At 43.5% G+C, this 14166-nt stretch overlaps 1 protein-coding gene across 1 annotated transcript; it reads right to left on the reverse strand.

The window, feature by feature from the left end:
- Positions 1-11845: 11845 nt before the first annotated feature.
- LOC114268820 (basic leucine zipper 4) lies at positions 11846-12268 on the reverse strand. Its single transcript, XM_028210054.2, has one exon. It carries the CDS (start codon positions 12266-12268, stop codon positions 11846-11848), a length of 423 nt encoding a protein of 140 aa, XP_028065855.2.
- Positions 12269-14166: the final 1898 nt, after the last annotated feature.

Below are 14166 nucleotides of genomic sequence, written 5' to 3' on the forward strand. Positions count from 1 at the left end.
ATCTCGAGCTCGGTGCCGAGGAAACAACCCCCTGGAGTAGACTAGACCAGTGCCCTTTCACCGTGCTCTCCATAATAGAAGGTGGCCTCCGCTTCCCGGTTAACCCCCTTTAGTGCGAGTTCTTGCGACGCACCGAGCTAGCGCTAACCCAAGTCTCAACCAACACTTACAGGATAATTAACAGGATCCACGAACTGAGCAACCGGTTAGGAACCAACCTAGGATTAGCCGAAATACTTCGCCAGTATACCCTCAGGTATACGGGTGACGGCCTTGCCTATTATTTAAAGATCAGACCAGGCAAGGAGAAGATAGTGACTGGCACCCCGGACAAAGACATGCACGACGATGACTTTTTCTGGGTGTCCGGTAATTATGAAACGGCCGATGTGCCGGGCTGGTATATAAGCAAAAACTTCGGTGAAACATGTAAGCCGTGCTAACTGCTCGGTCAAATTTCTTTCTTTCGAAATTCTGTACTTAACATCTTTTCTTCTTTTGCAGCAATCGAGGCTTTGCAAGCCAACTACCATTATCCCAACGAAGCAGCCATCAGAACCGTGCTGCGGTACCGAAACCGAGATTGTCATGAACTTCTTGGCTACGTACCGACCTACCGATACTCCGCTCCACGCCGGAGTAGAGTGACACACTTTCTTCGAGCGCCATCGCCACCTCTTGACCCCACATTACCCGACGTGCCCTTCATCCGGCTGACCGAGGCAGAGGAGATAGCCAAACAAAGCCGCATCAAGAATCTCATCACCGCCACATCCACCGAGCTACCGAGCATCCCACCTCGCACTTCAAGAGCCGGGCAAACATCTGAGGCCGTTATTGCCTTGGCCTCAACCCCCATCACAGGCCAGCAAGGACACTCGCCGAGTTAGAAAAAGGCCTCGAGCCGCCGATCCTTCAGCCGAGCTCGTCGCGGAGCTGAACACTGAGCAATCCACAGTCACAACCGAGCTACCACTGCCCTGGAAGCCCCAGTTGAAGCACCGGGGTAAGGAGATCCCGGCAACTGCCTCGATCAAAGGTGACAAGGAACACCTCCTAGCCTTCAACTTGACAAAAGCCCTCCTACTGCCAAGCGACGTGGTCGGCAACGATCCTGTGCCCGACACTTGGCTGGTGAAGTCCTCGATCAAGTCCATGACCCAGGTAAGAGTTTTGTATGCTTTATTCAAAATTTTCCAAGTGTTTGCTTGGTTCCATCTCTAATCAAACTCTCTTTTTGCAGGCCATCCAAAAACAATACCTTATACTGGAGCGGATTCACAGACATCGGCAGAAGGCAACTGACGCTGCCAGCCAGGTTGAGCACCTTCAGACCGAGCTGGGGCGATCAAAAGCTTCTTTGGAGATCGTGAACTCCGACAACTCTAGATTGCTCGGCCAACTGGGTGCTGCCGAGAAAGAAAGGGACGCTCTCTAGGTCGAGCTGGAAGCGTTGAAGCAATCGAAGAAGGACGAATTGGACAAGGCAAACAACGAAGGTTTCAATGAGGCCGAGGAAAACTACACCAAGCAAGTGGAGGCCACCAAGGACATTTTCTTCAAGTCCGGGTGGAAAGCTGCTTACGAACAGCTCGGCCAAGGATCTGGGACCGACGTGTTTGCCTCTTCCCCCATTGCCTTTCTGCCGGCATACATGGTACCATATGCCAATGACGTCTTCAGTGCGTTGCAAGCTGAGGCCGAGGAAGAAGAAGGCTTGGAGGAGGCCGAGGAAACTGCCGAGGGAGATAATTGTCCAAAGCAGGCCGGCCAAGTTGAGACCGGCGTCAAAGAAACCACAACCACGGTCGACCTGGAGGCAACCTCAACTGGGGATGACTTCACCGGCCTGTCTCCCTTGGTTTAGTTTTCCGTCTTTTTCTTCTTTGTTTTTTTAAGAATGTAACCAGGCTGCCAACCCCACCGTATGTAATTATATTCCTCATCAATGAAAAGTTCTGATTTCGTTAAGTGTTTGCACTGTGTTTAAACGAAACAACTTTGGCCGGGGTAAAGCACCTTGGCTTAGCAAATCATCAACTCGTCCTTGAACGAAGTATTAACTCATATAGCCGAGATAAACCATCTCGGTTGATAAAACATCAACTCATTTAACCAGAGCAAAATCATCTCGGTCTAAATCACAGAGTTGAGTAAATCAGCAACTCACGTAACCGAAGAAAAACATCTTGGTTTAAGCTGAGTAAATCATCAACTCATTCAACCGGAATAAAATATCTCGGTTTAAGTTGAGTAAATCATCAACACATTTAACCAGAGCAAAATCATCTCAGTCTAAATCACAAAGTTGAGCAAATCATCAACTCATTTAACTGGAGTAAAACATCTCGGTTTAAGCTGAGTAAATCATCAACCCATTCAACCGGAATAAAACATCTCGGTCTAAGCAGAGTAAATCATCAACTCATTCAACCAGAATAAAACATCTCGGTCTAAGTCACAAAGTTGAGCAAATCATCAACTCACGTAACCGGAGAAAAACATCTCGGTTTAAGCTGAGTAAATCATCAACTCATTCAACCGGAATAAAACATTTCGGTCTAAGTTGAGTAAATCATCAACACATTTAACCAGAGCAAAATCATCTCGGTCTAAATCACAGAGTTGAGCAAATCATCAACTTACGTAACCGGAGTAAAACATCTCGGTTTAAGCTGAGTAAATCATCAACCCATTCAACCGGAATAAAACATCTCGGTTAAAATCACAAAATAAGCATCGAAAACAACAGAATGCTTCAGCAAGAATAAGTCACTTCTATTATATTGACAAAAAAGGGTATTACATTCTGAAGTGTAAGGCAAACAAGTCCTTGCTCAAAGGAATAACATAAAAACTATGAAAAACTTTAAAAATATTACAGTTTGAGGTTGGCGGCATTCCATGGCTGGGGTATGCCTTTGCCATCCAAATCTTCCAAGTGGTATACCCCTTTGCCCGCCAGATCGGTTATCCTGTAAGGTCCTTCCCAGTTTGCCCCTAGCTTGCCTTCGCCCGGCACCAGGGTGTTGCCCATGACCTTCCTTAAAACCCAGTCACCTATTTTAAACGGTCCGGGGTGCACGGTTTTGTTGTATTTCCTAGACAATTCTTGTTGGTACGCAGCCACGTGAATTAAAGCTTTTTCTTGGCGCTCTTCAGCGAGGTCCAATTCTAGGGCTACTGCTTCGGAGTTCAGCTCCGGCTCAAAATTTTCACTTCGGATGGTGGGCATGCCGATTTCCAATAGGATGACCGCCCCCATGCCGTATGCCAGGGCAAAAGGAGTTTCCCCGGTAGATCGCCGCGGGGTTGTCCGGTATGCCCAAAGGATACTTGGGAGTTCCTCGGCCCATTTTCCTTTGGCTTTCTCAAGTCTTTTCTTCAACCCATCAAGAATGGTCTTGTTTGATGCTTCGGTTTGGTCATTGGACTGCGGGTAAGCCGGGGTGGAGTTGTAGCATTCGATCTTCAATTCTTCACAAAATCCTCTGAATAGGCGTCTGTCAAATTGGGTGCCATTGTCAGAGATTAGAATTTTAGGGACGCCAAACCGCGTTACCACATTCTGCCAGACAAACCGTTTGACGTTTTTCTCCTTGATAGTTGCTAAGGGCTCAACTTCAACCCATTTGGTGAAGTAGTCCGTAGTCGCGATGAAGAACTTTCGATTTCCTGGTGCCATTGGGAGTGGTCCCACTATGTCCAGCCCCTACATCGCAAAAGGCCAAGGGCTTGTGAGGGGAAGGAGTTCTTTGGCCGGCTGGTGAATTTGGTGGGCGAACTTTTGGCACTTCTCACATTTATGAACATATTTCTGAGCGTCCGCTTGCATGCACGGCCACTAACACCCCTTGCGAGATAGCTCGGTAGGCCAAGGATCTGCCCCCGATGTGATTGCCACATATGCCTTCATGAATTTCGTACAGGAAAGCTTCCATGTTGTTTGGGTGTACACATTTGAGATAAGGGCCAGTGAAAGACTTCTTGTATAAAGCGCCAGATGGAGAGAGCTAAAACCGCTCTGACTTCACCCGGACTTTATGCGCTTCCTTTTTATCGGTCGGAAGGGTCCGCTCCTTTAGGAAGAGGATAATAGGGTCCATCCAAGAAGGACCTAGCTCGGTGCAAAGTACCTCTATCTACTTGGTTTCCTCGATGCTAGGCCGAGGAAAAAATTCAATCAGTAGAGGGCTGGGAGATGTTTTATCGACCATGGAAGCTAAATCGGCTAACTCATCCGCACGACCGTTGTCTTCTCGGCTAATTTGTTGGACCTTGATTGCTTGGAATCACTGGATGTATTTTCTCACAAGAGCTTGGTACTTTTCCATTCTGTCATCTTTATCTTCGTAAACCCCAAACACTTAGTTGACAACAAGTTGGGAATCGTTGTAAACCATAAGCTCGGATGCGTGCACCTGAAGGGCGCTCTTGAGCCCGGCCAACAGCACCTCGTACTCAGCCTCGTTGTTTGATGCAAAGAACCCAAGGGTGATGGAGTGTTCGATGGTCAGACCATCTGGTGAAATCAGAACTATGCCTAGCCCGGCACCGTGACGGTTCAAGGATCCATCTACAAAGAGTTTCCACATTTCGCCGACAAAGAGCTTCTAACACTCTGAGGGGTCCTGGGAGGCTTGAAGGTTGAGGGGATCACGGTTGCTCGGTTGTTCGGCTTTAGGTTCAATGCTGATCGGTTCCAATTCCTCCCCCCTCGGCGATGCGGCACCGGACCCAACAAGTTGGTTTGTTATGCCCAAGTCCATCGCTACATCGCCGGTCTGCAGTATCATGCCGGCTGGAGGTTCTAAGGTGGGGCACGCAGGTTCCGTGTTGCCAACATCGCCCTGATGTGTAATTTCGGTTGAGCCTGCATTCACCTCCTCAGCTGTCATGGCAAGATCCACCAGGCATACTGGATGAATGCTAGGTGAGAATTCAACAACGAAATCGGCCAAGGTCTATGCTTTTATGGCAGTTCGTGGTTGGAACTTGACGTCAAATTGTCCCAATTCGACCGCCCACTTAAGGATTCGGCCGCAGAAATTCGCCCGCTCGAACAAGGCTTTGAGGGGGAACTCGGTCAAAACGATGATTGTGTGAGCATGAAAATAGTGTGCCAATTTCCTTGAGGCCATCATCAACGCCAAGGCAAGTTTTTCCAGTGGCAAGTATCTCGACTCTGCCGGTAGCATGGTTTTACTGACGTAAAAAATGGAAAAATGTTGGATGCCTTCTGACCGGACAAGCACCACGCTAACTGCATGTTGAGAGACAGCCAGATAAAGGTAAAGTTCTTCGCCGAGCTTTGGTGTCACTAATAATGGAGCAGAAGACAGATATGCCTTTAGCTTGGTCAAAGCCTTGTCGCATTCCTCGTCCCATGAAAACTTGGATTTTAAGGCTTGACCGAAAGGGCGGCAGCGATCTGATGACCGGTTTATGAATCTGTTAAGCGCGGCTGCCATACCGGTAAGATGTTGCACGTCCTTCGCTGAGTTTGGCTGCTTTAACTCTTGTACAGCTCTGATTTGTGTGGGGTCTGCCTCGTTGCCTCGGTTTGTGACTAGGAAGCCCAAGAATTTTCCGGATCCCACACCAAAGGCACACTTGGACGCATTCAGGCGTAGCTTGTGCTGTTTGAGAATGACGAACATCTCGGCTAGGTCGGACAAGTGGTCTGCTTGATGCCAGCTTTTGACCACCATGTCATTGATGTAAGTCTCCATCGTCCGGCCTAGCAGATGAGCGAACATTTTGGGTCACCATCTTTTGGAAAGTCACCCCGGCATTCTTCAAACCAAAAGACATGACTCGGTAGCGGAAAAGTCCCCTTGAAGTAGTGAAGGAGGTGATTTCACGGTCAGGGCCATGCATGGCAATCTGATGATAACCGCGGTAGGCATCCAAGAAACTGAGCCTGTTATGTTCGGCGTTAGATCCACCAGCTGGTCTATTTGGGGCAGGGGAAAGCTGTCTTTAGGGCAAGCTCGGCTGACGGTCTTTTAGTCGACGCAAACTCGCTACTTCCCATTCTTCTTGGGCACTACGACCGTGTTTAAAATCCACCGAGGGTAGTGCACTTCCTGAATAGCCCGTGTCTCAAGCAAGTTCCTTACCTCCTCTGCGACTACCTCGGCGTGGTGCAGCGCCGATCTTCTCATTCTCTGAATGACCGGCCGTGCACCGGGGAAAACATTGAGGTGATGACAAATAAAGCTTGGATCGATGCTGGGCATGTCATAAGGCGACCATGCGAAGACTTCGATATTTGCCATCAAGAACTCTACCATCTCGGTTCTTTTTTGGGCAGTAAGGCTTGATCCGAGCAAAAAGAACTTGTTCGGAATTTTCGTGTCAATCCGCACTTCTACCAACTCTTCAACAGCTTTGTCCTCAGCTTTGGCGCCTACATCTTTAAGGACTCCCTGGTCCTCCGGTCCTTCGATCATTTGGACGAAGCCTTTGGCAGCTCGGCTCCCGTTCACTGCCACGAAGTATTACTTCGACATGACTTGATCGCCCTAAATTTCCTCAATGCTCCCCATAGCCGAGGGAAATCTCATAACCTGGTGGTAGGTCGACGCTACAGCTTGCATAGCGTGAAGCCATCCCCTACTGAGGATCAGATTGTACGTAGACGGCACCTGCAGTACCCAGAACTCCACCTGCTTGACCACGGTTCTAGCTTTGATTGGTAAAATTATCTTTCCCAAAGGCCATTCCGGTTGCGAGTTGAAACCTACCAGTGGTGAAGTTGCCGAAGCCAAGTTTGTATCACGGAGTTTGAGTTGCTTGAACGCATCATAGTACATAATCTCAACCAAACTTCCCTGGTCAATTAAGATGCGCTTGACATCGAACTCTTTGATACGAAGAGTGACCACTAGGACGTCGTTGTGTGGCATTTGAATGCGCTCCAGGTCCCTGGTAGAGAAACTAATCACGTCTTTTTGCTCGATCTTTCCCCTTTTGATCGCGGGCTGGACTAACAAAACTTCCCTCATGGGTTCAGCCTTTTTGATCATTCCTCGGAGCTCGCATACACGCGCTGGCTCCACTATGCCGTGGATCACATTAGCCACTCCTTGAGGGGGCGCCTCCAAGTCATCCGGTCCATGCGGATCAACCGGGGCGGGATGTGCGGCTGTAACTCCCCCATCAATGTAAAGATCCAAGTGACCGGCTACGACTAACTCCTCCAAGTGTTGCTTCAGAGGCAAACAGTTCTCCGTCTGGTGTCCTCGCTCCCGGTGATATGTACAACGGTACCGTGGATTGAAGCCCTTTTGCGCGTCGCCTATCTTAGCAGGAAACCTGATGTAATCCTCGTCACGGATTTCACTAACTATGCGATAGATTGGAATTTTGAAAACCGTGGTGATGTCCGTCCGAGCTTTCAACCTTCTATTCGCATCAGCTACGTCATCGCAAAGGTATTCAGCTCGGTCATTCCAACGGCCCCTTCCCCGGTACCGATGATTTGACCCACGGTCAAATTCTTCGACGCGATCATTTGGTCGGTTAGACTCCTGTCCGACCGCGTGTACCTTGCCAGCCGACCTCTTGTCTGTTACCACCGGAGTTGTCTTCGTGGTGGATGTCGCCGCATCGTCCTCTACCCGAATGTGCTCATTGATGCACTGCATTAGTTGGCCCATGGATGTCGGCTGGTTCATGGTAAGCGAGTCCCGCAGCCTATGTCCGACCGGGAGACCGCGCTTATATTGGATGATTGCCAGGCTGATCGGACAATCTAAAATCTCGTTGAAGGTTTTCCAGTATCTGGAGTTGTATGCCTTGAGTGTGTCGCTCGACTCCATTTTGACACTGGGTAGGTGGTCTACCTCCTTCGGTGTTTTGGTGTTGGTCTTGAAACGAGTCACAAATGCTTCCGCCAACTGTGGCCACCTATCGATGCTTCCCTCTGGCAGCCTCTCAAACCATTTCAAGCCCAGCTCACCCAAACTTGACGGGAAGATAAGGCACATAAGAGCGTCATTGCGCCTATGTCCAGCCATGACTTGCCGAAAGTGGCTTACATGCATGTATGGATCGGTCTTTCTATCGTAGAACGTAAACTTGGGCTGGTGGAAGCCCGTGGGGAGAGGAGTGGTTTCTATCTCAAGGGAGTAGGGGGTGGCACTCAGTCGCGCCAAATCTGTGTCTAGATGGAGAGGCACGGTTGGGCGGGGTGGTGGCATTATGATCTCTTCACTGGCGCGGCCCTCGTAAGATAGCTGCTGGAGCGCCGGCACCCTTTGAGTCTCCCACCGGCGAGCCTGCTCCTTTAGGACTGCCCGCAAGTCATCTGAGTGAGCGGAATAGGAATACCTCGACGTCGTCGTCGGACGTGAGGGTTGGTAGGTACTATCTTGCCCGCTAGACTTCTCTACAGACGCGTCAGATTCTCCAACTCTGTAGCTTCTGGTGATAGAAAGGGAGGGAGTGTGCTGCTGGCTCTGACTGCCTGAACGGCGTGGTTGGGTGCGCTCACTGTGGTCTCCCACTCCAGCAACACCCTTCCCTTTGACATGCCGTTTGAGATCTTCCATCTCCGCCGCCATTCTACGGATGACGGCGTCTTGGTCCCTTCACTTGTGCTCTAGACGCCTAGCGTGCGATTCTCGTTGCCGCCGGTGCCCGTCTAGGCTCTGAGAGTTAGCAAAACTTCTACCCCGCTTATCCTGCGCGTCTCTTGAATGTCTTCCTGGCGAAGTCTCCGGGCCCGCCATGTTTGAAACGGCGGGGAGTCCATCTCTCTGTCTGGCTGACTCCGAGGTAACACCGTCGATGGCGGACAAGGGTATCTCGTCGTTGTTCGCCATGGAAGGCAATCAGATGAGTTTGGAAGACAAGGTTTTGTCTATCAAACTTTCCATAGACGGTGCCAATTGTACGGGGAGTAAATATTCTGCGGAGCCCATACTCCTTTCGTCCAAGCTCTTTGTCTATCCGATCGACCTGCGAGCACAACGGCTGTGAGCTACCCGGCGGTGTGTGGCCGAAAAACCCCTCCGACGGTCAAGTTAGCACACACACTCAGGGAGAGAGAGAGAGGAAGAGAGAGATAAATCACAATGAGTGTTTCTCACCAAATGATGTTCCATCCCCAACATGGGGGGCGCAGTCATGCTTATATACCTTCTGCGCTCAAATCTGCTCCCATTAGCCTCTTGACACGTAGAGCTGCTCTCCCATCTGTCAACACAAATCCCGTAATCACCACCTAACTAAACCGACAGACCACATTAGTGGGAGCTCGGCAGCCTGGCGGCATCACCTCGGTCTCACACAACTGTGTTGGATAACGAGTCCGAGTACTCCACTCGTCGAGCTCCACAACGATCGTGCTCGGTTGCATTCCGGCAGAACCGAGCTCAAGACAGGTCGAGCTGGTAAATCGAAGCCCTTCCTGCCGAGCTAAATGCGCGAACCGTGGAATCCCGAATGGCAGGGATCATCTCGGTCGAGTTGCTCAAGTAGCTCGGTCCCTACATGGACAAGCCCAAGTAGCTCGGTCCAACATGGCCCTGGGCCTCAACCGAGCAGAACCTTCTTCGGACAGGCCCAAGCTATCACGGCCCAAACGCGCTCGGCCCTCAATTTGCCCGGCCTTTACCATGGCCCATTCCAGCTCGTAAATCTCCCTCTCAATAGTAATTTAGAAAGTTGAGTTGAGGGGATTAGGAAACACTCCTGGGCAAAAGGTGATGGAGACAGGTGCAAAATATTCACTCTGTTTAAGTTCCAATTTTAGAATTCACTTTTCATACAATTTTATGTTTCATTTTTCGTATTTTTTTTGTTTTCATTAAATTTTTATAAAATTTTAAACACACCTAACATAAATAAGTATAATATTTATGAATTTTTTTTTAAAAAAAATTCACTAAATACAAAAAATATAAAAAAATACAAAAAATTCAATATATTTTTTGTATTTTGTGTATTTATTAATTTTTTAAAATATTTTTTTATTTAAATACATCAAAATAAGGTGCATCTAAAAAAATAATTTTTTTTAAAATTTAAAAAATATTCACTAAAATAAAAAATAAAAAATTAATTTTTTAAAAATTAAAATCAAATACATTATATTTTTCAAATAATAAGAGTTAATATATGCGATGATAAATAAAATACTATAATGAATATAGTAAATATGCGTATAATTTAAAATGTAAAACTAAAGTGATTTACTTTAGTTGTTTAAAAGAGAGGACACAATACCCATTTAAAGTCGCGGACTTGGGAGTGATGATAGAGACTTTGAATTTAGTGGAAAGTTATTATTGGTTTTTACCCTCTTTCAAGTGACTTGATGAATGTGTTCAAAAAAAAAACAAAAAAGTGACTTGAAGAATTGATATGTTAAATAGGGAGAAGTTTCTCTCCAGCTCAAAAGGGTATTGTTGTGTTTGTCAGTATTTATCGTGAGTTTTATTTTGATAATTTAAATTTTGTAATGTGAAGAACTCATTAGATATTTTATATTTGTAAAAATTACGTTGATTAGATATCAGTAATTCCTTGATTGAAACATATTTTTGTTAACAATTTATTTTTAAAATCATATTTATTATTGACAAAAATGTGCTCTGATCAAGAGGTTATCGATATCTGATTAACGTAATTTTTTGTAAGCATAAAATATTTGACGAGTTCTATATATTGAATGATTTGAATCATCGAAATGAAACTTGTAATAACCTTACGGGCCTAGCAATACATTCCAATTCACTCAACAGACTGGACTCTCCCTAATAATTATATGAACTTCAAATGGAGAGAGTTTTGGCTTAGAAGTCATTGGGGGCCTCATTTCACCTCCCTATTTTAACACATTCAAATTGATGATTCTAATTCATCATTCACTTTAAATATAGTTAGTTGAAAGGTGGGCCAATGATGTGTGACTTTGCATGTGTAAAACTGCTAAAATTATTTGAATTACTTGAGTTTTGATGCCGTGTGATCAAATAAAAAATTAATAAATTCTAATAAATTTTAATTAGTAAAGGTACCTTTAAAAATTATGCATTGTTGGCCACATTGTGAAATCAAATGGTGCCAAATGTCGAAATCATGCAAACTTTTCAAATCATATGAAAATCAGTCCGTGTGGGTCCAAACACAGTAAAGTTGTATACGTTTAGGAAAGTAATTATCTTGCTTTTTTTAAGAACATCAATATCGAATTATTAGTGGATCACAGTCGCGTGGTATTTTGAACTTACATAACAATCTTTGTGCTTAATTTTGAGAAATTATTCAATCCTTCAAAAGCAAACACATGTAATGCTCCAATCTCAGTTATTAATGGTCCATATTTTAGGACACGATAAGTGTCCATCGATATTTGATATGAAACATTACTCAAATAGAACTTGATAATTTTTTCCTTAATCAGAGAAAGAAACATTGGATTCACCAACTCACTAATGAAAAATATTTAAACTGATGATGCATGGTTGAGGTGGTAGTATCATCATCATTTTACCATGAAAACTTTTGACCCTAAAAATCTTAGTTTCTCGAGCTTGAATGGTAAGTGGAGCCTAAACAAACCAGCTACCAAAACATACCATTATCAAAGCTCCAAAAAAAAACAAAAGGCTTCAATCAAGCCAAAAAGAAAAAAACAAGACTCAACTCTTTACATAGTATGAGACTCAAAACCACTACTTTTTTTCACCCAAACCAACCCACCCAAAAGTAGCCCACCCCTTCAGTCTCACTCCTTTATTTGCTTTGTGGTTTAGAGAGAGAGAGAGAGAGAGTATGTAGTTTGGAGATTTGTTAGGCCATGATGATTGATTTTAAGGTTAAAAGAAGACAGTTATTGGAGCTGCATGGCAACCATGATTTGGTATAAACCGGACAGTCTTTGCTGGAGCAACAAAGACTCGGTTTGGAGCCGGTCCGACTCTCTCTGAGCAACAAGACAGTGATGTGAAACCAAGCACAACCGGTTCTTTAACGCCCGGTTCTCTAATCTCAACCGGTTAACTTGGTTCGTGAGGTCCTCCAAGTGCCTCTTCTTTTTCCACCGACACCGCCTGGCTGATTCCCGATTCGATATCATTCTGCGCCGCTTTCGCTCTTCCACCGAGTAAACCGTTAGACCTGTTTCTGAACCGGACGTAGAATTGACCGGAAAGTCGGACTCAAAGATGGACAACAGTTGATGGATTTCAGTAGGAGTGAGAGTCCCATCGAAAACCGGGAAATGGAACTGAACCGGTTCATCAGAGCACATCATGGTTAAGAATAAACCGGCTGGAGAAGAGTGAACCGGAGGGAAGAAAGGAGGAGAAAAGGGAAGGAAGGAAGTGTAGGGGAGGGGTATTTAAAGACGGTGGGAAGGGACACGTGTGGTCCCACTTTTAATATGAAACTTTGGAAAAAGCAAGGGCATTTTTGTCTATAGAAAAAAGGAATGTTTTAGTCGTGTTACGCACGTATGTATATATTTGTTCAGCTGCGATTTGCAGTTCTAAAATAGACTTTTAAATAGAGTCCCATTGAATTGGCGGTTTTTTAAAAATAAAAAGTTAAATCGAACTATCATATCCAGATGGGATTCACAGTTGTTATATCATTTGAGTACCTCTAGAACTCTGAAATATTTTTCATATTTGTTATATCAGATCAGATCAGGTGGTGTCATGGGCCGCACGGCTATGGAAGTTTTATTATCTAATAATTTTTCAGGATTTAATTTTTAATTCTTAATCAATTTTCATAGTTTGAGGAATGATTAACCGTATCTACAATTTATTTATAAAACCTGACACTAATATTCTATTTATTTGGATAGAAAATATTTTTTAACAAAAATATTGCTTATTATTTTTTTTTTAAAAAATATTTTCATATGTTTGGTATATATTAATGATTGCATCGGTCATGGTGTTAACAACGATAACAATGTAGAGTTGGTGGGGCGGGAACAGCAGCGTCAATGGAGGTGATGGTGGTGGTAGCATTCAGTGGTAGCTCAAGATTTTTGAAAGTTTTAAATCAAATATCAAAATAAAACATTATTTAACTAAACTTTTGAAAAATTAGAGCCTTTGACAATTAAAAAAAATTAAAAATTTTTTGTAGACATTAAGGTAGGGTTTGGTAACGTTTACGTTTTTTATTTATGTTTACAAAAGTTTTATAAACTGATTTTTGTTTATTTTTAGAAAAACAAAAACTACAAACGCATTTAGTTTGAACAAAATGTTTGAAATTTTTTAAAAACGTAAAGTAAAACATATGTTTGTTCAGACTTAAAATATTTATATTTATTTTTTATTATTTATGATAATGGGATCATACACATTATAATTGAAAAAAAAATTAATTGAGAAAAAAATTAATTGAAAAAACAATTTATTTGAGAAAAAAAATAATTGAAAAAAAAATTTTGTTAGCCAAATTTTAAATTTTTATTTAAAAATCAACATGAACTCATTTTTTGAGTTTACGTTTTTTTCTTAAATTTATAAATTGAGACAACCATTTATAAATTAAAAAAAAATATCAAAAAATTTTTTTAGACAATTTTTAAAATTTTTATAAATATAAACTGAAAACTAAAAATTAAAAATGAAATGATTACCAAACAGACCGTAAGCAACCCCTTAAGTAGCCTAATGGTTGAGTCACTTTTGATAACATTGCCAAAATTTTAGTTTAAAAAATATTTTTAACCTTTTAAAAAAAAAATATATTTTTTGCTCAAATAAAATTATTTTTATTATACTAACTGCTAAAAAATGCGATGAAGCTTAAATGACATGGTCAGCCTTCTAGAATTCTCCGTTAAAAAAATAAATAATAAATAAAAAGTGCTTTTATAAGCTTTTCATAAAGCTTAACCATGAAGACTAAACAACAAATAGAGTATGAAGAACGTAGAGGTGATAATTGATAAAGCTTTTTTGTAAAGCTTAAATAAACTATTACAGTCCCCCCACCGGAGTCATGTGGGTTACGCAGTAGGTGATAATAATTGATGAAAGACACCACGCTTGGGGGCGTTTGGGAGGAAGACTTTTTAGTATTTTTGATTAAAATAGTACTAAAAGATAAAATAAATTAAAATAGTTAATAAGACAATATGTCCTATCAAATTCATAATCATTTTACTTTTTCTCTCACACATAT

Source organism: Camellia sinensis, chromosome 3 (genome assembly GCF_055761805.1).
Source record: "Camellia sinensis isolate YWXY chromosome 3, ASM5576180v1, whole genome shotgun sequence".
Taxonomy (NCBI): Eukaryota; Viridiplantae; Streptophyta; class Magnoliopsida; order Ericales; family Theaceae; genus Camellia; species Camellia sinensis.